Source organism: Marmota marmota, unplaced genomic scaffold, assembly GCF_001458135.2.
Source record: "Marmota marmota marmota unplaced genomic scaffold, marMar, whole genome shotgun sequence".
NCBI classification, from domain to species: domain Eukaryota; kingdom Metazoa; phylum Chordata; class Mammalia; order Rodentia; family Sciuridae; genus Marmota; species Marmota marmota.
Window position 1 is genome coordinate 4,281,490 of NW_025999898.1, and position 24,177 is coordinate 4,305,666.

At 39.1% G+C, this 24,177-nt stretch overlaps 2 gene segments (V, D, J or C); both read left to right on the plus strand.

Annotated features, from left to right (window-relative positions):
- Window positions 1-1,390: 1,390 nt before the first annotated feature.
- On the plus strand, window positions 1,391-1,880 carry LOC125615123. The segment is given in 2 exon segments: window positions 1,391-1,436; window positions 1,531-1,880. Coding segments are annotated over 2 exon segments (396 nt in total).
- A 13,156-nt stretch (window positions 1,881-15,036) lies between these two features.
- LOC107158457 lies at window positions 15,037-15,656 on the plus strand. The segment is given in 2 exon segments: window positions 15,037-15,192; window positions 15,315-15,656. Coding segments are annotated over 2 exon segments (372 nt in total).
- Window positions 15,657-24,177: the final 8,521 nt, after the last annotated feature.

Genomic DNA, 24,177 nt, shown 5'->3' on the forward strand with positions numbered 1-24,177 from the left:
ATGCATCAGGTGGTCATGAAAACAATTGTCTTTATTCATTCAAAACACGAAGGTAAGGTTAAGACCATGCAAACATGAAACTGCATTACACTTAAGGAAGGATTTCAACTAATGCTAGAAAAATGTATGTGAACAGGAAAAAACAAAGAAGAGACAAACAATAAATGTGAGTCAGATTGGTAATATACTGGCAATGTCATAAAAATAAATAAACAGTTATTTGTTAAATGATTGAGATTACATGCCTTCAGACAATGAAGACAACAGGAAAAGTTGTGCATATTCTCAGAGAACTTAAGATATATAATCAATGTACTGGATCACGTACCATTGCTTACTGGTCCATGAACAATATTACAGCAGTTGCTTCCTCCCATGAGGAAAATCCACAACATACAGCCTCCCTGGTCCACTTCTGACAGTGTAACTCTCAGGGACAAGCACCAGGCAGGGAAGGACTTAGTTAGAGGTTCATGTTGGCATAATGCACCATGAAAACACCCCCATGGAAGAGAACACTCCTATGATAGTGAGAAACTAGAGTAACCACATACAAAATATGAGAATCACTATATTTAGGAATCAGACTAGGAATATGTGGATAGAGCCAGTGACCTGATGAGTAGCAGAAGCCAAACCAGCTAGCTAAGCTGTCAAGTCTCTAGCCCAGACTTAGTGTATGCACTGTGACCAGCAGGGGGAGCTGCAGGACTACTCTGTGGTTCCTACACTGCCAGCTGCTCAGTAAACACTGTTCAGTTGAAGGGATCCCTGGCCTGAGAGCTGAGCCCCTTGCTCACTGGTTAGAACTCACCAGCTGTGTCTTCTCTGGCCTGGCAAGGTTCCCTGAGCAAGGACCTTGGACTTGAAGCAATAGGTGTTTTCTCCCAACTGCCTCTCCAATAACCACTGACATCTTCTTTTGTGAAGTTACGAATTTGGTGAAGACATAAATGAAGTACAAATCACTTCCCCATGTTTAATTTAGTAATCCATTGTCATTTTGTAATGCTTTTCTCATTCATTCCTTTCCATTGAAGTCAATGTAGATCAGGGAAAGACCTGCTGTAGTATAGAGTCCATTGCTGAAGCCCTCTAGAAAATACCAGGGCACTGCTGGTCAATCTATTAAAAATAAATAAATAAATAATAAATAAAATGGCAGCTGGAACCTGGAACATTGGCCTCCAAGCCCTGGACCTGGACAATGGTCACTGGTGTATGAAACCTCAGTAGCTGTGAACTTGCTGAGTTTCCCTTGGAGAGGAGCTCATTTAAATGAGTTCCACCCTATCCCCCACCAAACAGGTGTCAAGAGTTATAATAAAAGCTGTGGAGCTGCCTGTGAAGTGAACAGACTTGATAAGCTCAGCCCTGGCCTGTCTGAACCATGACCTGGGCTCCTCTCCTGCTGATACTTCTGGCTCACTGCACAGGTCAGGGGGAACTTTCTGGGCTGGAATTGGGGGTGAGGAAGGCAACCTTCATGCCACAAATCCTCTCCTGATCATTGGGTCTCTCTGTATTTAGCCTCCACTTCCCAGGCTGTGGTGACTCAGGAAACCTCACTTACCACAACTCCAGAAGGGACAGTCACACTCACCTGTGGCTCCAATACTGGGGCTGTCACCACCAGTAACTATGCAAAATGGATTCAACAGAAGCCTTACCAGGTACCACAGGGTGTAATAGGTGACACCACTAATTGGGTTCCTGGAGTCCCTGCCCGTTTCTCAGGCTCCCTGCTTGGAGACAAGGATGCCCTCACCATCACAAGGGCCCAGACTGAGGATGAGGCCACTTATTACTGTGCTCTGTGGTTCAGCAACCATTTACACAGTGACTCATACAGTCTGACTCAGACTCACTCTTGGTCCTAACACCTCTCTTCTTCTGACAATGATTCTGCATTGACCTAGTGTGGGCTGAGTACACCTCTTCTCAATTGCTCCAGAAAAGGCCATCAAATTATTGTTCAAGGCTCCAAAATGTTTTAATACATATTTAATCATAAAGATGTATTCTTGAAAGTCAGTGCCTAACTCTGTCATATGTTGCACAATTATAGATAGAAGTGGCAAAAATTACAGACACATACATGTACACACACACACACACACACACACACCCTGATTTCAGCTTAGCAGCATTTTGTTTCCAAGAGAAAAGTTTGGTATTACAGTGATACAATGCACAGTTATGACGATATGTGTATAAAGATAGCAGTGGATTATATAAGTGAAATGTAGGATAAATATCATTGAAACAAGGTAACATTACATGTTCTTCTCACCACATTTTTAGAAAAAGTATAAAATGATCTAAAACGGACAAAAAAAAAGATCCAAAGGAAAGTGATCTAAAATGCACAGAAATGATCCAAAGGAAGGAACAGAGGTAGATTTCAAAATTTAATATGGAATGTAAATTTTCAGGTAAGTTTACCTGTACATGTACTTCAGCCAATGCAGCTTCTTGTCTCAATCTTAAGCTAATTTACCAAAACTCATCCTCCCTGTGAAACCTGAGTCATTGGGCTGAAACCCCGGTGCCTGTGCTTTCAGTGAATGCTCCCCGGGAGACTCCAAAGGACCCTGCAGTGTGTGCTGAGGGCTCCAAAGTACAGATTTGGAATTGCAGGTTGACTTGCATGTCACAGGACAAAAGTCTGCAGGAGAGGGCTGTTAGGGGACAAGACTCATACCTCTTCAAGTCAACCCTATTATCCATGTGAATTATCTGTATTCTTCTCTCCAAAAATTCCACTAAAAGAAATTCAAAGGTAGGGGATCTCGTGAGAATCAAAGGGAGATCACTAGAGTAGAAGAATAGGACCAGAAGAAGAAGGAGGGAGGTGAAAGGGAAAGGGGAAATGCTGAGGAATGATATTGCTCAAAGTATATCATTATATTGTGTGTGTATGAATATGGAACAACAAATCCAGCCATTGTGCACAGCTATAATGCACCAATAAAAATATGGAAAAAAAGAAATTTCAAAATTATATTTGAAATTATAAGAGACACTTTAAAGATATTTTAGAGGAGAATAGTTTTGATATATTCTGCCAAACCATTTTAGATATTTGAGCATACAAAGATTACCCTTATTTCTTACAAATTTAGTGGAGTAGAAACCCAACATTCATGTCTTCCAAAGGGTATGCCATCCCGTATGACCCAGTCCTACCTTACGACAGAAGGGGGTCATCTTTTTCAGAATAACGCACTCTAGAGAAACTCCTTAAATCCCATGTACAGGAGAAACCCATCTACTGATTATATTATGCCTCATGTTCTCTAAACCCGATAAGTTTACCAAGTTAATCCAATGAATCACCCTGCCCTACTTGTTGCTTGAGATGATGTTGAGATGCATCACAGATCTTTTTGAACTAGAGAAACAAAAATAATACCCCAAAGGAAGCTCTCACCCAGTCAAGCAGCATCCCCCAAGGTACCTCTCTGCTTCTTCCCCCATGGTGATAGGCTCCTGAAACCTTGTATTCTTCTGCCATGTCCAGTTTTTTAATCCACTGGTTACATGAGGTTGGGTAGAGGGAAGATAGAAGATAATTGGTTAATAGATTTAATGATTATTGGGAGGAATCTTATTCTAAGCTTTATGTGACATGTGCCTTCTCCATAGACTGTTCCCTGCATTCCCCCATAACAAGCCACACTAGCTCTCATTGACATCAATCTAAATTCAGTAGACTCAATAGAGGTAAAACAGCAAAACTATGAAAATAAATATTCCTAAAGGCCCCACCACTTTCCAGACATAAGAAGGTTAGAGAAATTCAGACACCTAACATTGACTCCCTGCCCACCACATCCTGGGGCCCCTTCTCTACTTCTCTCAGGGCAAGGCCGAACCCAGGGTTCAGTATGTGTTTCAATTAGCAGTACTGGGATGCTCAGCCATACCTGTGTCTTATATTATCATATTATCATATACCCTAGTCTATTTAACCAGTACTGATAATTTTATTAAATTTTATAAAATAAATTTACATTAATAATGAGATGCAAAATAAAAATTAGTTAAAAAGTACTTCCTATTCCTCCTGACCCTTTTTTTTTTTTCATCTGTGGCCAGTACTCTTCTACCTCCAGCAAATCTCCCAACTCAGTCAATGACAAGAAACATTGGGAGAGAATGTTGTCGGATTCATCTGCTGACAATAATTGCTACCCCTGCAGGGTACTCACTGCTGTGATAGATGGGGAAGGTGTGGCATTCCGTCTCTTCCTGTGGAACTATGGGAACTTCTTGGAAACATGCCTGAGAAAGCATTTCACTTTATTCGGCCTGTGGAGTCTCCAAATCAGCACTCTGAGAATCAGTGAGTTCAATAAGTTAAATGAGTGACTTCAACTTGATATGTCCTTCCCAATCTTGTTTCAGGTGAAGTTCCCAGGAGTTATGTCCCAACATGTGGCACATGCTCCATCTTCAAAGGAAACAATGATACATCTAAGTAAGAATGCACACCTGGGAAAGCTGGGAATGGATCCACCATTTGACCCAGCTATCGCCCTTCTCGGACTATTCCCTGAGGATCTTAAAAGAGCTCACTATAGGGATACTGCCACATCAATGATCATAGTGGCACAATTCACAATAGCTAGACTGTGGAACCAACCTAGATGCCCTTCAATAGATGAATGGATAAAAAAAAAAAATGTGGCATCTATACACAATGGAGTATTACGCAGCACTAAAAAATGACAAAATCATAGAATTTGCAGGGAAATGGATGGCATTAGAGCAGATTATGCTAAGCGAAGCTAGCCAATCCTTAAAAAACAAATGCCAAATGTCTTCTTTGATATAAAGAGAGCAACTAAGAACAGAACAGGGAGGAAGAGCATGAGGAAAAGATTAACATTAAACAAAGACGAGTGGGGGGAGAGAAAGGGAGAGAGAAGGGAAAGCATATGGAAATGGTAGGAGACCCTCAATGTTTCACAAAATTACATATAAGAGGTTGTGAGGGGAAAGTGGGGGGGAACAAGGGAGAGAATTGAACAACAGCAGATGAGGTAGAGAGCGAAGATGGGAGGGGAGGGGAGGGTGGATAGTAGGGGATAGGAAAAGTAGCAGAATACAACAGTCACTAATATGCCATTATGTAAAAATGTGAGTGTGTAACCGATGTGATTCTGCAATTTGTATTTGGGGTAAAAATGGGAGTTCATAACCCAATTGAGTCAAATGTATGAAAGATGATATATCATGAGCTTTGTAATGTTTTGAACAACCAATAAAGAAATTTTAAAAAAAATTATACCTCAATAAATCCAATATAAAAATTGAAAAAAAAAAGAATGCACAGATGTGAAGAACTAGGCTGACATCTTTCCTGTTATATATACTCAGGGGCACAAAATGGGTTAAGGCTAAAGCAGCTAAGATAAAAAAAAAATATTTTTGGAATACACATCAGGAGTTCTAAGTGCTACTCCACCCCACATAGAGGTTCCTTTCATTCTAAAACCTAGTAAATTGTATTCAAGGGGCATTCATAGAGATCAGACTATCCCCTATTACCATGTGGATTTGAGACACTCTGGACAGATACTTGAAGAACATAAAAGAATACAGAGCTCTAAGCTGGAAGTGTCCTGAATGAGGCTATAGAAGTGTCTCCTCAAATGTTTACATGTCAGACAATGTAGGAATTTTCAGTGGTGACCTGATTAGATAATGATATTATAAAACTGATGACACCCAATTTTGGACTTGATAATTTGAAAGGACTACCTAGTGGTAACAGGGAGAGATGAGGTGTGGCTGGAGGAAATAATTCACTTCTGCCTTGTTCCTGGCTTTTTATGCACACAATCTGTCTTTCTGCTTTCTGCATATCATGAGATGTGCAGCTTTCCTCCACACCACGCATTTCTACCATGATGTTCTACCTCACCTCAGGCCCAGAACAATGGAGTCAAATGATCATGGACTGAGACCTCTCAAACCATAAGCCCAGATAAATATTTCTCCTTTAAGTTGTTCTGGCCATGTATTTTGTCATAGTAATGAAAAGTTTACTAAAACATTCTGTATGCCCACCACCTATGAAAATAGGTTTTGTGCATGCTACTTTTTCCCTCTGGATCTGATGCCAAACTGTGAAGAAAAGCACACTGGAAAAGCTTTATAATCTTCCCATTAGAGCCACTAGTCTGGAATGGTTGTGTAAATTCAACAGGCAGGATCATTTGTATCATAAATCACAAATCATTCTTAATCTGGTCTCTGAAAATTGAAGTCATTTCCAATGATTGGTGGTTAGGAACATTGATGGGGTGAACCATCATAAAGGTGTTCAGGTTGGATGTGGATATGTTGACAAAGGCCTCTTCACCTAGAATGTGTGCAGATTGTATCACTGTTTCCTCATATCCAAGTCCTGTTCAGTGGTAGAGTATAATATTTGGTTCCTTAAAGTGTGCTTAAGACTTTGTTTGCCCAATGAAATGTAATTTCTGGATGCCTGCTATACTTCCAGGGAGTATGGTTAAGATCACCTTGAACCCCTCACCTTTCATTCTGCCACCCTGACCAGACTTATACAAAAGTGTAACATTTTCTTGACTTTAGGAAGTGAATGACACTGAGCACATGCAGAGTGATTGCCCACACATGGAGTGAAAAACATACATGACCAAGAGATTAGCCTCTATGGACTTAAGTCATTGAATTCAGTTTAATAATCAGGATTATACTGCCACAGAGTAGAATTGCCAAGACTATGCAGCTTCAATTGGTGTAAATATGGCCAAAATATATCTCCATTGAGTGGACCATTAGATAAGGGGTCCAAGTTGTTCCACAACAGATGTTTTTGCAAGATTATTTGTGAGAGGAGAATGCAAGGGAGACAGCTGGGAAATTGATCACTCTCTTGGAATGGAGATACACAATGTCCTCACGGCTGTGAAAAGTTCCTGTAACCATCATCACCCTTTACTCACATGAGCCACTGCAGGGTTCTGTCACCCTGATTCTGACCCTCTCCCACAGTTTTCCATAGGCTACTCACTCTGAGACCAGTGTGGCCAAAACTAAGTCCATCTCAATAAAAATCAATATCAAGTTAGAGATTTCAGAGTTTGAAGCAGAGTCCCCCAGTTGTCTGCAGTTGGCTGAGGACAAGGCTGAGTACCACTGCTGGCTGGTGTCAAGTGGTGTACCACACAGGGACAGTCACATAAGGAATATGATATAAACCAACACTTGGTCAAGCCTGAGACTATGAATGACCCCTGGGACTAAAGACAAATGAGCCCTGTCTCAGCTCTCCAACCAGCTAAATGAGGAAAGTGAAGGAAAGACCCACCAATGATTCTTACTCCACCTTGTGTCCAAAGTGGACAAAATCATATTCCTGACTTAGGAGGAGATTTTCCAGGAACTAGAGACCAATTCTTTCATAATTTACAGAAAAGTGTAAAATCTGGATCAGCTGAAAAGGCGATCAAACATTTTTGTTTTCTTAGGAAAATGTCTCATGTTCTGTTTTGCCATCTAGGAACAACAACAACAACAAAAGTACCCTCATTCACTGTGTAAATAAAGTTTAGCTTTCATTACATTATTTTAATAAAGGACATTATATTTTCTCAAATCTAGGAAATGTGGATATTACAGGTTTTTTTGTTGTTGTCGTTGTTGTTTTTATGTGTGTGTGTGTGTGTGTGCGCACACTGCTGAGGATTGAACCCAGGGCCTTGTGCATGAAAGGTAAGCATATATCTACAGCTCTACAATATGTTTGTTGTTGTTGTTTCTACTGGGGATTGAACTCAGGTACACTCAACCACCGAGCTACATCCGCAGCTCTATTTTGTATTTTATTTAGAGACAGGGTCTCACTGAGTTGCTCAGTGCCTTGCTTTTGCTGAGGCTGGCTTTGAACTCTTAATCCTCCTGCCTCAGCCTCCTGAGCCACAGGGATTACAGGTGTGAACCACCATGCCTGGATCCTACAATATGCTTTTATGGAAGTTTGTGGCTTATAAACATATATACATTTCAGGATTTAAGTGCATCTAATAATTTTTTTTCTCTCAATTGTTTCCACAATTCTGACCATGATACCTGCTTACCTCCAGACCACTAATTATCTGCATTTATATATTACTATAAGTTATTTCATGTGTCTTAACATGTGTATCTCTATGTGTAGGACTTGGGTGTAATTTCTAATACAATTTTGCGTCATTGGTTATTTTTAATTTGTATTATTAATAAAAATATCTACCATCTCATATCTATACAATATTTTCCGACATAATAAAATTGTATTGATCTCTATTGAAACATTTACTTTCGATGATTCTCTACCTTGGGTGGCTCACAACCAAAGGATTTCTTGGATGTACTGTGCTGAAACTAGGAAAACCCCCAGATAAACAAGGACAAGCTATCTGTCCTATAATAGTTTAATATAGTCCATGTGCTTCACTGCAATTTAACACCTAATAACTCAGGTATAGAATGGCTCTATTCAATTCATTTTAAAAATAAAACATTTGTAAAACTAACTTGATGGCTAATGTCCAACATTTAGCAATAATAAAATTGTCTTTTACTTTTCCACCACAAAGTAGTGTATTTTATTTCTGTTTTAACAAGCTCTGTTTGTTGTTATTGTTGGTATTCAATACACTTTCCTTGTTTTACAGTTTATATTTAATGATGTCTAGACAAATGTGTTTCAAAAAATTAAAAATTTTGAATTCATTCTAGATAGGGCAGAGAGGTGGGAGGGAAAGGAAAGGGGCAGAGGATTAGCAATGATGGAGAAATGTGATAGACATCATTATCCAAAGTACATGTATGAAGACATGAATTGGTGTCAACATATTTTATATGCAACCAGAGATATGAATACATGTAATAAGAATTACAGTGCACTCCACTGTAATTTATTTTTTAAAATCAATAAAAAAAAGAATCTATAGCTAAAAAAAATAAAAGTTTTGGCAACATTTTCATCCTCTTGTTTTTGGACTTTCATTACTTAGTATGATCATTCTTTTCTCAGACCTTAATAATAGGAGTATATCCAGATTAAATTTGAACTTATTCTAATATACATGCTAATAAATATGTATGCCAAAATAGCTAAAGCTACATCATATTGAATACTTTGATAATAATAATAATTGGACAATTTGATACTTCTTAATCATGGGTTCCCATTCCTTTCCTAAATTAACTAGCACTGACTTTAATTTATTTCCCAGTTTCATGTCTCTCCCTTCTATTCAGAAGGACTTTTAGCTATTTAAGATTGTGGACCATCAATTTTGCACTTTAGTTACCCAATACTCTGTTTTATCAGAAATTGTGTTTTTTTCTTGCTCTTAGGTAGCAAAATGACCATCTGCCAAATTTATACAGTATGTGTTTCTTTTTGACCTACAGAATATAGTACATGCATTGTGAAACCTGTTGAATCACAAAACTAACAAAAAAACACACAAGAAATTATTACAATGTTTTGTAGATCCTTAGACCATTTATTGGTTGGGTGATTTAGGTTGTGGTTGGATTTGGGGGCTTTTTTGTTTTTGTTTCTGTTTTGATGTGGAGTTTTTGAGTTCTTTATATATCCTGTAGATTAATACTACATCTGAGGTGCCTGTGTAAAGATTTTCTCCTATTTTGTAGGCTCTCTCTTCAGGTTATTGTTTCCTTTGCTGAAGCTTTTTAGTTTGAATTCATCCCTTCCATTGATTCTTTTTTATTATTTAATTTTATTTTTTATACAAATGGAGCATGACTTTTCATTTCTCTGGTTGTACATGATGTAGAGTCACACCATTCTTTCAATTATACCTGTACCTAGGGTAATAATGCCCATATCCATCCAAAATCTTCCCCATTTCACCTCCCTGTCCCCTTCTCTCCCTTCCCTGTGCCCAATTCAAAGTTCCTCCATTCTTCCCTCCCCCACCCCCATTATGGATCAGCATCCATTTATCATAGAAAACATTTGGCCTTTGATTTTTAGAATTGGCTTATTTTGCTTAGCATGATATTATCTAATTCCATCCATTTACCTGTAAATGCCATGATTTCATTTTTCTTTGTATTCCATCATGTATATATACCACAGTTACTTTTTCTTAAGACAGAGAGAAGAGAAGAGGGCGAGAGAGGGAATTGAATTTTTTAGTATTTATTTTTCTTTATCCATTCCTCTATTGAAGGGCATCTGGGGTGGTTCCACACTTTAGCTATAAACGTTGAGGTGGCTGCACCACTGTAGTATGCTGATTTTAAGTGGTTTGTGTATCAACTGAATGGGATAGCTGGATCAAATCGTGGTTCCATTCCAAGTTTTCTAAGGAATCTCAGACTGCTTTTCAAAGTGGCTGCACCATTTACAATCCCACCACCAATTAATCAGTATACCATTTTCTGCAAATCTTTACCAGCCCTTATTGTTGCTTGAATTTTTGATAATTGCTATTCTGACTAGAGTGAGATAAAATCACAGAGTAGTTTTGATTTGTATTTCTCCAACTGCTATAGATGTTGAACATTTTTTCATATATTTGTTGATCAATTGTATTTCTTCTTTAGTGAAATGTCTGCTCATTCCATTTATCCACTGAGTTATTTGTTGTTGTTGTTGTTTTGGTGTTAAATTTTTTGAGTTCTTTATATATCATGGAGATTAGTGCTCCATCTGTTCTGCATGTAGTAAAAATTTTCTCCCATCCTTTTGGCTCTTTTGGTTCTCTCTTCACAACATTCATTGTTTCTTTTGCTGCAAAAAAAGAAAAAAAAAGAAACTTTTTTAGGTTGAATCTATCCCATTTATTCATTCTTGATTTTATTTCTTGTGCTTAGAAATATTGCTAAGGAATTCAGTTATTAGCTGACATGATGAATATTTGGGCCTACTTTTTCTTCTATTGGGTGCAGAATCTCTGTTCTACTGTGAAAGTCTGTAATCCAATTTGAGTTCAGTTTTTTTGCAGGGTGAGATTTAGAGGTTTAGTTTCACTTTGGTTCATAAGAATTTCTACTATGCCCAACACCATTTGTTGTGGAGGATGTCTTTTCTCCAATGAATACATTTGGTGATTTGTCTAGTATGAGATAACTGTATTCATGTGGGCTTAATTCTGTGTCTTCTTTCTGTACCATGGGTCTACATATCTGTTTTGATGCCAATACTGTGATGGTTTGTTGTTGTTGTTGTTTTGTTTTTGTTTTGTTTTGTTTCATATTGTTTTTGGTTGTGCTGGGTATTAAACACAGGGCCTTGTGGATGCAAGTCAAGCACTCCAACAACTACACTACATTCCCCAGCCCCCATGCCATTTTTCTTACTATGGCTGTGTATTATAGTTTAAGGTCTCGTATTGTGTTGCCTTCTGCTTCACTCTTCTTGCTAAGGATTGCTTTGGCTATTCTGGGTCTCTTATTGTTCCAATGAATTTCATGATTGCTTTTTGTAGTTCTTTGAAGAATGTCAATGGGACTTTCATAGGAATTGCACAACATCTGTATGACCATTTTGATAGTATGGCCAGTTTGAAAATATTTAATTATGACTATGGGAGATTTCTCCAGCTTCTAAGGTCGAATTATTTAGTGTTTTCATTATAGAAGTCTTTCACCTCTTTCTTTAGATTAATCCCCAAGTATTTGATTTTCTAAGGCTATTATGAATGGATAGTTTTCCTAATTTCTATTTCAGCGGATTCATCACTGATGTATAGGAATAAGTTTGATTTATGGGTGTTGAATTTATATCCTGCTACTTTGCTGAATTTATTTGTTAACTGGTGGAATTTTGTGGATCTTCTAAATATAGAATCATGACTTTGGCAAATAGTGATAGGTTGAGTTGTTCTTTTCCTATTTGTATCCCTTTAATTTCTTTCATCAGCCTAAATGCTCTGGCTACAGTTTCCAGGAATATGCTGAATAGAAGTGATGATAGAGGGCATCATTGCCTTGTTCTAGTTTTTAGTGGGGATTCTTTCAGTATTTCCCATTTAGAATGATGTTGTCCTTGGAATAATATAAATAGGTTTTACCATGTTGAAGTATGTTTCTACTATTGCTAGTTTTTCTCATGTTTTGAACTTGAAGAGTTGCTGTACTTTGTCCTGCTTTTTCTGCATCTATTGAGATGATCATATGATTCTTGTCTTTAAATCTATTGAACTTATTTACTGATTTCTGTAGGTTGTTGAACCAAAATTGCATCCCTGTGGTGAACTCCACTTGATCAATGTACACTATCTCTTTAATTTGTTTTAGTATGTGATTTGCCAAAATTTTATTAAGAACTTTTGATCTATATTCATCAGTGATATTGGTATTTCCTTGTTGTGTCTTTGTCTCATGTTGGTATCAGGGTGATACTAGCCTCACAGAATGAGTTTAGAAGGGTTCCCTTCTTTTCTATTTAATGGAATTATTTGAGGAGTACTGGTGTTAAATCTGCTTTGGGGGCCTTGAGGAACTCAGGTGAGAATCCATGTGTTCTGGGGTTTTATTGGATGGTAGGCTATTAATGGCATCTTCTAATTCATTGCTTAAAATTGATCTATTTAAATTGTGTATGTCCTCCTGATTCACTTTGGGTAGATATTACCTCTCAAGAAATTTTTCGATGTCTTTGAGATTTTCTATTTTATTGGAGTATGAATTTTTAAAATAGTTTCTTATTATCTTCTGTATTTCAGTGATGAACTTATGTGCTCTGTCACCACCAGAGGGTGCTGTGGGACTGCCTTGTTGCCCCACACAACTGTTCAGTTAGCACTATTCACTCAAAGGAAACTTAATCTTGTTGGTGGATGCTGTGTTCCCTGATAAGGACCCAGCAGCTCTGTACTGTCTGGCTTGACTGAGTACCTGGAGCAGAGGCTTTTCTCTCACCTCATCGGGTGCTTTCTGCAAGGCAGAAAGCAACTTCTTTCTTTCTCACTCTGCATTGTGTGCTGCACTCCAGCAACCAGGGCTCAGAGAGCAACTGTGGGCAACTGTGATGGAGAAAGAATTGCATGAATAGCCCTCCTATAGCAGAGGGTAAACAATTAAAGGCCAGCAGCCCAGCCCCAATGTGACACTCAAGAACTGTGTCCACTCTAAACTGGAGTCCTCCTGCACCTCCTCATTACTGCTCTGGTTGACATCAGTCTTTACCAAGTCTCAATTCTTAGTTGAAATCAACCACTCAGTCACAGAATAATGAGAAATTTTTCTCCTCCCCCTTACCTTATCCCCTACTCCTATCTGTTTGCAGTTTCCCTTTCAATGTTGTATTGAGTCAACTGCACTCCATCTCTGCATCTCCTGAATCACCTGCCAGACTCACCTACTCCAGGATTAGCAGCTTTAGTGTCAGCAGATCCTACATACAATGGTACCATGCTACTCAGCCTCATGAAAAGTATCAGGGTTCTGGGGTCCCCAGGCACTTGCCTGGAACATAGATGCCTGAAAAAGTACAAGTGTTCTGAACATCTCTGAGCTGCAACCTGAGGATAAGCTGATTATTATGCAGTGCATGGCATGACAGCTCTAAGATTCACTCAGTGTTATTAGCCCACAAAGAAAAGAGAGATAACCCTACTCTGTGTTATACATGGTGCTAAAAATTCACAAACTAGAATATCAAATGCATGATGTATGTTCAGTGGACATTTTTAGTGGGTTTCTGATATACATAATAATGAAATCATAGTATAAATCATATATAATTGTAAAATACCCAAGGTTCTATGAAGATCATATGTGTGCAATGTAAAAGTACAACCAACCCCAACTTGATATGCTTGTGACTTTCAGGTGATGCCTTGTTATATTTTCAATGAGTATGTATAAGTGGTTCCAAGTTCCCATGGCAAGAACAGTGTGGTTTGCTGATAATGGACCACAAAGTTGTCCACACACTAAACTCTGAATTCTATGAATATGCAAGGATGTATGATAAAGTAATAATGAATCAGTCATGGAATTAATGTTACTAATCATCTCACATTAGAGTCAGCAGATAATCCTGGAATTTACCTGGAGACAGTGGGATCATGAGAGTCCTTAGGAGTGGAAGAGAAAGATGAAGCAACTAGTGTGGTATGTTATGAGAAGGTATCCATTCAGGATTTCTGGCTTTGAAGATGGCGGCAGTGACTACTAGCCAAGAAATGTGGGTGACCCTAGAATTTGGAAAATCAAAGAAGACAGATTTTCCCCTGGAGCCTCCAGAAAGTAGCACAACCCTGGCACCACCCTGAAGTTATCCCAGTGAGATCCCAGTCACTCTACTGACCTCTGCAAATGTAAATAATTTTTGTTGGTTCATGCCTCTTATCCTGTAGTCATTTCAATTATAGATATATATCCCCAATTTTCCCCCATAGCCCAGTGGACCAGTATTTGGAGAAAAGTCATTCATTTGATCAGGTTTATGTAAACTCTAACTTGAGGTATTGGGGTTGGTCTTAGGTCAAGTGACTTAACCAATTCAAGCCAACATACATCCTGGAAATATGGACATAATGAGAGGACATGAAAGAAACATTTATTATGATCCTCTGAGTTGGGTTTCCTAAATGATATCAAACAGTGAGAATGCCCAGCTCCATGTTCTTTTTCATGGCACTTTTCATATTCAATGATTGATTCCTGGTAAATTTTGGGTGGAAAAAACAAACACCCAAATTACCACATCAGTATCACTTTAGTAGTGAGACTGATCTGAGCACAGTACTTGACGCAGAAATATCTGCACCAGTATTTCTAAGATTCAAATGAAAAGGTAAAAAGGCAGAGTCACTACCCAAGAGAATTTTAAACTTCATCTGAACAGGGGTGGGCAGAGGAGTGAATCCTGTGTCACTAAGGTGGGCTTAGCAACTGTGCTCTTCTGCAGCGCGCCAGAAACTGCTTCCTCCCAGGTTCTGCCCATCAGGCAAATAAAAGTATCACCACCCTCCACACTTTGTCTTGCATCATTTCAGGCCCAGAAGAAGAGCAGCCAGTGAGGGTCAGTGGGTGGAGGGACATTTGCATGAGCTGCTCCACCTTGAGGCCAGTGGGAAGGATAAGAAAGGCTGGGGGCAGCCCACACCAGCTCTGGACTCAGGAAACTGTCCAACATGGTCTGGACTCTTCTTCTCCTTATTATGCTCACTCACTGCCCAGGTAGGGACACACTTCTGTGCCCCATGGCAGACCCCTGTCCTGAGTCTATCTTTACTGGCTCAGATCCCCCAAACACATGCACCCTTTCTCTTTCTTCCACTATGATGTGTCTGTATTTACAGGGTCCCTCTCTCAACCTGTGCTGACTCAGCCACCCTCTGTATCTGCCTCCCTGGGACAAACAGCCAAACTCACCTGCACCCTGAGCAGTGGCTACAGTAATTACTATGTGGTCTGGTACCAGCAAAGCCCAGGAAAGAGCCTCCAGTTTGTGATGCAAGTGGGCACTAGTGGCATTCTTGGATCCAAGGGGGATGGGATTCCTGATCGCTTCTCAGGCTCAGGCTCTGGCCTGGATCGGTACCTGACCATCCAGAACATTCAGGAAGAGGATGAGAATGTCTACCACTGTGGGGCAGACCATGGCAGTGGGAGCAGCTTCATGTAACTCACAGTGACACAGGCAGAGGGGAAGCAAGACAAAAACCACCAGGCTGATGGGCCCTGTTATACTTCACTTCCCAGTGTCCTGACTCACAGGTCAGAAGGAGCCTCCTGACCCTGATTAATAATTTCTTTCTTCCCAGATATTTTATAAATTTAATTCACATTAATTATTCCCCACATACAAATATGTTTTTAGTAGTGTTTGAAATATTGAGTGTATTTGGACATGTGTGATTCTTCTCAATCATGAGTCTGCTGATGAAAATTTATTTTGGAGATTGTAAAGCTTTATTCAGATGTATACATCATACGACCCTTTTGTCACTATTTTGTGTTACTTTTGTCCATAGTCAGCAATAAGGAATATTCTACACAGTGATGGGATTTGAATACTTACCTTTAAATTCCAGATCTTTGTATTTATTTATTTATTTTGGTTCAAAATTTTTTTAAATACATGACAGCAGAATGCATCACAATTCTTATTACACATATAGAACAATTTTTCATATTGCTGTTTGTATATAAAATATATAAGTTCATACCAATCCATGTCTTCATACATGTACTTTGGATAATGATGTCCATTACATTCCTCCATCATTGCTAACTTCCTGCTCCCTCCCTTTCGCTCCCACCCCTCTGTCCTATCTAAAGTTCTCCAATTCCTCCCATGCTCCTTCTCCCTACCCAACTATGAGTCAGTCACCTTGTATCAGAGAAAACATTCACCATTTGGTTTTGGGGGGATTGCCTAACTTCACTTAGAATTATCTTCTCCAACTGTATCCATTTACCTGCAAATACCATGATTTTATTTGCTTTTATTGCTGAGTAATATTCCATTGTGTATATATGCCACATTTTTCAATTTTAATGTTTTTTTAATTTTTTAAAATTTTTTAATCTACTGAAGGGAATTTAGGTTGGTTCCACAGTTTAACTATTGTGAATTGTGGTGCTATAAACATTGATGTGGCTGTGTCCCTGTAGTATGCTCTTTTAAGTCCTTTGAGTATAGACCCACCCCAACATGGGGTAACACTTGCATGCATGGTCCTCCTAGGCTTCACCCACCTTACAACCTTCCAAAACTGACACAGAGATCTCAGGGAGTTTGTTTGTGACTATCATAGAGAAACACAGTGCCAGAAACAGAGAGAACCTGTGCAACACCCAGGATGTGGATAACCCACTAGGGGCCAGGACAAAGGCCAGACTTCAACTTCCATAATGTTCACTCTTCATGCACACACACCCTCTCTCTAATTTAAGCACATTTGGTACACATGACAACACATAACCCTTGCTATAAATGGCTGTTATGATCCCAGGTCTGGGAAGATTCACCAGCATGAAAAGAATATGGCAAGATGGCAAGGAGAGGCCCCTCTGTCACTGCTCAGAGGAGACCAGGAGTGAGCAAATATGCATGTGTTCATTTGTACTCAGACATAGAATCATATGTTTCTATACAAAGAAATGAGGTCTTATAGACACTCATAAGACAATAAATTTTATCTGGTTAATGGCAAAAATCTGGAGTTTTCAGCTAGAAAGTCAATTTTTGATTATGTACTTTGCTATCTGGTATAACCCAAGGAGGTTGACTGTGATGTTTGATTAATTTACCTGAGAAGAACTAACTTTCCCTATCAAAATTTCTAAGTTAATCTCTCTTAATAAATAGTCCTTCAGGATCTCTGGTGAGACATTTATCAATGTTGCTCATGATATAAGTGAATGTTGTATTCAAATACATTAAAATCTATATTGTTTATTCTGGCAACTGATCACAATCAAAGTACTATTCTTCTCTTTCAATGTTAGAATATTAAATAGTGCCGCAGTCCAGCTGCAGCAAAATAACCGAGGAGAGACGAGGAACTTGTGTAGATTGATACAGCAGGAATGGGAGCCATTTATTGTAGGACCGGAGCGTATTACATACATTCCACACAGCTTATCTTAATTAACATAAACTAGATACAGCAGTCAACCAATAAGGAATCTCCACACTTAATGGCTCGCTGGCACCACCTCACAAACCACTCCCCCTGGCAAAATGCCAGGCGCCATCCTGACTTGTTTACAGACCTTAACAAAATAGATAAAGAATATGATAAAATATGCAATAGTCACATGAAATGTAAATTTTTACACTCAATTGAATATGAAAAAAATAGATGGAGTCCTCCCCATATTTTGCTGTGAATTTCTGTGTTTAAATTTTAGTTATGGAAATATTGAAAAAACTAGTTAAAGCTTTAGGTTTAGAAATTTCCTCATAAAGTATTATCAGGAAAGCAAAAGTCCACCCAACTCATGGTGGTAAAGACTTCTCTAGTAGAAAATGTGGAACTTGGTCATCAGTAAAGATAGTGAGGTAGGGACAGAAGGACCAGAAGGATTCAGAGACAACATGACCCTGTGTTCCAGGAACAAGAATCCTCTTTGCAAAATGAATCTATTAGTGGTTATGTTCAGAGTGTAGGAGGAGGAGTTGAGGTAGGGTGGCTGGGAAGAAGCTCAATGATATTTTAAATGGGAAATTAATGTTTATTTTATCTTAATGTAGAAAAGGATCTACAGGAGATTATTTAGGTAGAAAAATGCTTTTATCATACTCATAGTAAGGAAATATCCTTCTGAATACTCTGTATGTAATTTTAAAGAGAGAGAGAGAGAGAGAAGATAAAGAAGAAAGTAGAGAACAGCTAGCCAGTGTGTCTGCATGACTCAGGTGAGCAGTGCACCTGGACAGTACAGGGAGGTACACAGTGAGGAAAGCTTATAGACAGTATGTGGAGATGTTCTGTGCTGATGTCCTGTGGGAGAAAAGGGGCCCTCAGCAGTCAGAAGTGGGCTCTAGATGCTCAGGGTGAGCATGGTCAGGTGGTATCAGCCACATGAGGACAAATCACCAGTACTCTGCTCACTGTGTGTTTCTCCACTAGGAACTAGAACAGAATTTTGTTTTGTTTTGGCACTTCTGTGTATACAGACCCCAGAACACAGCCTGAAAATAAGCAAAACTGCATGAATATCTAGATTCATCTTTTTTTTAGTTTTTTTTCTTTTAATTAGTTATACATGACAGTATAATGTATTTATGCATGCTGATATGTCATACATAGATAAGATATAATTTCATTTTTCTGAGTGTACATGTTCAGAATCATATTGGCCATGTGGTCACATACAGTAATAATGTCTGTTTCCTTCTACTATATTTCCTATCCCCACATCCTATCCCCTCCCCTCCCATCACTTTCCTCTACCTGATCTAAGGGAACATTATTCTTCCATACTGCCCCCCAACCTTATTGTGAATTAGCATCTGCATATTACAGAAAATATTTGACCATTGGTTTTGTGGGATTGGCTTATTTCGCTTAGCATGATAATCTCCAACTCCAAATATTTACTGGCAAATGCCATAATTTCACTCTTCTTTAAAGCGGAGTAATATTCCTTTGAGTATATGTACCACATTTTATTTATCCATTCATCTATTGAGGAATACCTAGGTTGGTTCCATAGTCTAGCTATTGTGAATTGAGCTGCTATAAACATTGATGTGGCTGTGTCACCAGAGTATGTTGATTTAAGTCCTTTGGGTATAAACCAAGGAGTGGGATAGCTGAGTCAAATGGTGGTTCCATTCCCAGTTTTCTGAGGAATCTTCATACTACTGCTTTCCATAGTGGTTGCACCAATTTGCATTCCCACCAGCAATGTATGAGGGTACCTTTTTCCCCGCAACCTCACCAACATTTATTGTTGCCTATATTCTTTATGATTACAATTCTGACAAGAGTGAGCTGAAATTTTTTAGTAGCTTTGATTTGCATTTCTTTATTTGCTAGAGACATGAACATTTTTTCATATATTTGTTGATTAATTGTATTTCTTCTGTGAAGTGTCTGTACAGTTCCTCAGCCCATTTATTGATTGGGTTATTTGGTTTTTTGTTTTGTTTTGTTTTGTTTGTTTTTGGTGTTAAGTTTTTTGAGCACTTTATATATCTTAGAGATTAATGCTTTATTAGAAGTGCAGGTCGTAAAGATTTTCTCCCAGTCTGTAGGCTCTCTCCTCACATTATTAATTGTTCCATTTGCTGAGAAGAAACTTTTGAATTTGAATCCATTACATTTACTGATTCTTGATTTTCCTTCTTGAGCTTTAGGAGTTTTGTTAAGGAAGTCATGTCCTAGGCTTATATGGTGATGATTTGAGCCTATTTTTTTCTTCTAGTAAGTGCAGGGTCTCTATTCTAACGCCTAAGTCTTTGATCCACTTTGAGTGGATTTTTGTGCAGGGTGAGACATAGAGGTTTAATTTCATTTTGCTACATATGGATTTCCAGTTTTGTCAGCACCATCTGTTGAATAGGCTATCTTTTCTCCAGTGAATGATTTTGGCACCCTTGTCTAGTATGAGATAATCAGATTTATGTGGGTTTCTATCTGTGTCCTCAGATTGAACTTTTGAATTCTCCAGAGGAGGAAACCCAGAGAAAACAGGAGGACTTAGGCAAAGATCATGATTGATGTTCATTTCTAGACATTTACAGTTGAGGGACTAAATTGATTCAGGACAAAGTGTCAAATGAGAAATTTGACCTTAGGTTTAGCAAGAGGTAAGGAACATGGCCTTTAGTGAGGGAAAGTTGAACAATAGGATGAACTGGATTGCGTGGGTTTGGGGGAAGACAGTACAGAAGCACATGATCACTCTCCAGTTCCTGAGTAAATAAATCACAAAAGGAGTTGGTAAAAATTCTGGGCACAGAAGATGGAGTCCATGGGCAAATGCATTGCAGAGTAGGATGAATTGTATGACTTTCTAGCAATATCTATATTAAATAAGAGCTGGTGAAATATTCATTAACAAAATGTAAAATCCAGAGGTCAAATCCATCATGGGACTCAAAACTGTACCATTCAAGACCTCAATCCACACTACAACAAATTATTCTGGGGTGAGAACTTTTGCATACAGAATGAAGGAATTTGGGGCTTGTTGCAAATGAAGAGCTGCTTCTGCAGTAAATGAAGTGCTTAAAGGAAGGAAATTATTGATGGCCAGAAAAGGAATGTGCTGGACTGGATTTCATTCTGTACAATATGGCATGAGAAGAGCACAGCAACTATAACGCTTCTGTTCTCTTGTGCTTCTGTCAGTTTATAAAATACTAAAACTATTCTATTAAATTAAACTATTTACAATAGTTGAATTATAAATATAATTATAATTGCAATATAATTAAACTATTAAAATATACCTCAAAGTACACATCATTTTACATTTTATTAGTGGGAATCCAACTGTTGATTCTGAGTAGGTAAAGAATCAAGTATGTGTACTTCTTCTAAATTATTTATCAATAAATTGATATTATTTTTACAACATCTTCAATAAGTTGCTAACACTTTATATTGTCACTTAATTGTATGTTTAAGTATCCTCATGAAAGACATAACTTTTTGAAGTGGCAAAATACAGTATTTACACTCAATGAATGAATTGGTAGCAAATTATCTAGGACTCAGACCACACTTGTGTGTACAGACCTGCTGAACTGTAGAAACCAGCTAGGCTCTGAAGTCTCTGGGTCAAGGGAAGCTGTATGTCCTGTGACATAGTAGTACTGGTTGTCTCTATACAGCTGCTCAGTAAGGACAATTTACTCAAAGGAGCCCTCACAGGTGGAAATTCTGGCAGAGTCCCTGAATAAGGGCCTTGGCACAATTTTAGCAGGTGATTTTTCCCAGGGTTCCTCCAAGGGGCATCTTCCTGAGTCTACAATGTGAGCTGAATTCTAGCACCATGGCACATGGTGAGGCTGTAGAAGTCATGATGGGAACACATTTGCATGAACAGCTCTTCCTCTCCAGAGGGTGGAAAAGAAAAGAAAAATTGGGGCTCACCAGTTCCACTGTAGAACTCAGGGGTCTGTGTCCATCATGGCGTGGACTCCTCTTCTCCTGTTGATGCCTTTTCACTGCTCAGATAGGGACATGTTTCATAGTCCTCAATCAGATTATCTGTTATTCCATCTGTCTGTTTCAGACTCCAAACAACTTAAATCTGTGCCCTGCACTAGCACCAATGTTTTTCTTTGTTGCCAGGTTCTCTCTCACTGCCTGTCCTGACTCAGCAGCCCCTCATCCCAACTGAACTCCAAGAGCATCTGCCAGACTCACCTGCTCCCTCAGCATTGACTTCATTGTTGAAGACTATTGGAATACCTAGTACCAGCAGAAACCTGAGAACTCTCCCCAGTATCTTCCCAGCTACTACTCAGACTCAGTTAAGAATTAGGGACCTGGGTTCCCCAGCTGCTTCTCTGGATACAAAAACACAAAACCCAATGCAGGTAATTTGCTCATCCTTGGGCTACAGCCAGAGAATGGGGCTGATTATTACAGTGCTACAGCTCATGGCAGCAGAAGGAGCTATCATTTCTCACAGTCTTTCAGATTAAGAGGAAATGATACAAAAACCCATGGGTCCCCAGACCTTTGCCCTGTCTCTCTTCAGTGAGGAGCTTCTGTGGAGATGCCAGTAGTGTAGATTCCTCTGTAGCAGGAAACGTCCAAGAACAGCAGATAGAAACACACAGGTTATACCTGTAACCTCACACACAACAGGACATCTCAGGAAGGACCAAATGAATGAGCAAACAGAGCCTAAAGGCATATCACTATAGTCTCTGCAGTGAAGAAACAAGATTAGAGACTACAGTCAGCAACTAAAAACACAAATCAGTACCGACATGTTCATTCATAAAGTAGTTTCATCAGCATATTCCATAAAGTAAGAACCTTGTCTTACTAGTATTCTATCCAAGACTTATGCAGTGACCCTTACCTTATTCATACATTCTCCACTGTCTGACCCAGTCCACCGGTCCAGTGGACACACCTCATTGAACTCTCACTGATGTCAGACCCTCCTCCTTTCTCTCCTCTGCTCTTTCCTCCATCAGGCCTCTCTCTGGCAGTGTCAGGTCTACACCAATTTTCCCACTAAGTACTAGAGACACATAAAGTATTTCTTGTGCAGTTTTCATTCTCCAATGTCCATCTCTAGAGAGGAGGGTCACCAAGGCTCAGACAACCTTGGAAACCTTCACAATCTTATTCCAATGCTTGTCACATCCCTGAATTTCTCTTCCCTCTAACCTCAATATTCTCTTTAATATGGCCATATAATTAAATTCTTTCCTACAAATGGTACTTCCATTCAGCTATTGAGTCCCTACATGTAGAGGCTATTGATTTTTTTCTTCTTTTAATCTTTATCCCTTTTTGTACTTTTTCTGTTTTCTCCCTCTGTATGCACTAATGGCCTACACAAGATGAGTCTTAAACCTATCAACAGGGGAAGGTGGGAAGTGTCTCTCATCTAGGCCATTATTCTTCTCCATCCCCCAAATCTCTGTTTACTAAGACCACCCAGAACAGAACCCCAGCCACTGCAATCATTTTGCTGAGGTCTCTGTGGTTTCATGCATTAGATATCTTCCAAACAAAATTTTAAAATCCCTATTAATCCCCAAGATACATCTGGGGACTCCAGGGCCACAGTAGGTCATAGTTTTTAAATTTCAGGCAGGGTACAGAAATATAAAGAATCTATGTTGAAACCCTGTCCTGAGCTTCTAAGTCCTGAGGATTCTGCACCTCTAGGTTTTGTGCCTATATCGCACACCTGCACTTAGGATGAGGGCAGTCATCCCTCACTCCACAAGGTGTGTTCTCTAAGTCGAATTTATAGCACATGGCTATCTTGGTTCAAAGATCTGGTATACACTTAACATAAACCCTGTTTCAAAGGAAACAGGCTTCAAAACTCTGGGTCATCTTTAGCTGCCGACTCCAGAAGCCTGGAGAATTTTACAGAGCATCATCTCCAGGGACTGTTTGCAAGGACAGCCAGATTACAGAGTGAGCAAAGTCATGAGAAGGACAGGGGCCACTGGAACTCATGTTCTTACTCAGAGTGTGAAATTGACTTCCTGAGGGAACACATACATATTTATTCATTCTCTGTCTCTGTTTCTTTCTCACAAACACACACACACACACACACACACACACACACACTTTCTTCTAGGTTTAGACTATCCTGGACACTTTGGGTTCTGGCTTTTCTGTCCTATCCAGGCCCACAGCTCCATAACACCATCATGTAGCCTTTATTCAGATGTGGCTCATTTGAAAGAAATCTCAGGATCCGCTTGGCCTTAGTGTGATGATACATTATTCTTCCATTCACTGGTGGCACAAAGGACATCTTCTCCATCCTGCAGTGGCAAGAAAAAGGAAAAGGGGCTGCATCTGAGCCTACCCCAGATATTAGTCTGACCCCAAAATGGCTCAGTCCTGGAAGGTCTCTCTGTCCTATCAAGGTGGTCAGTCCATATTCTTTCTACTCATATTTGTAGTCAGCTATCTTCAGATTTGATGTTAAACGCAGGTTTTTTTCCCACTATGTAATGACCTATATTATCTGAGTTCTGAATTTCAT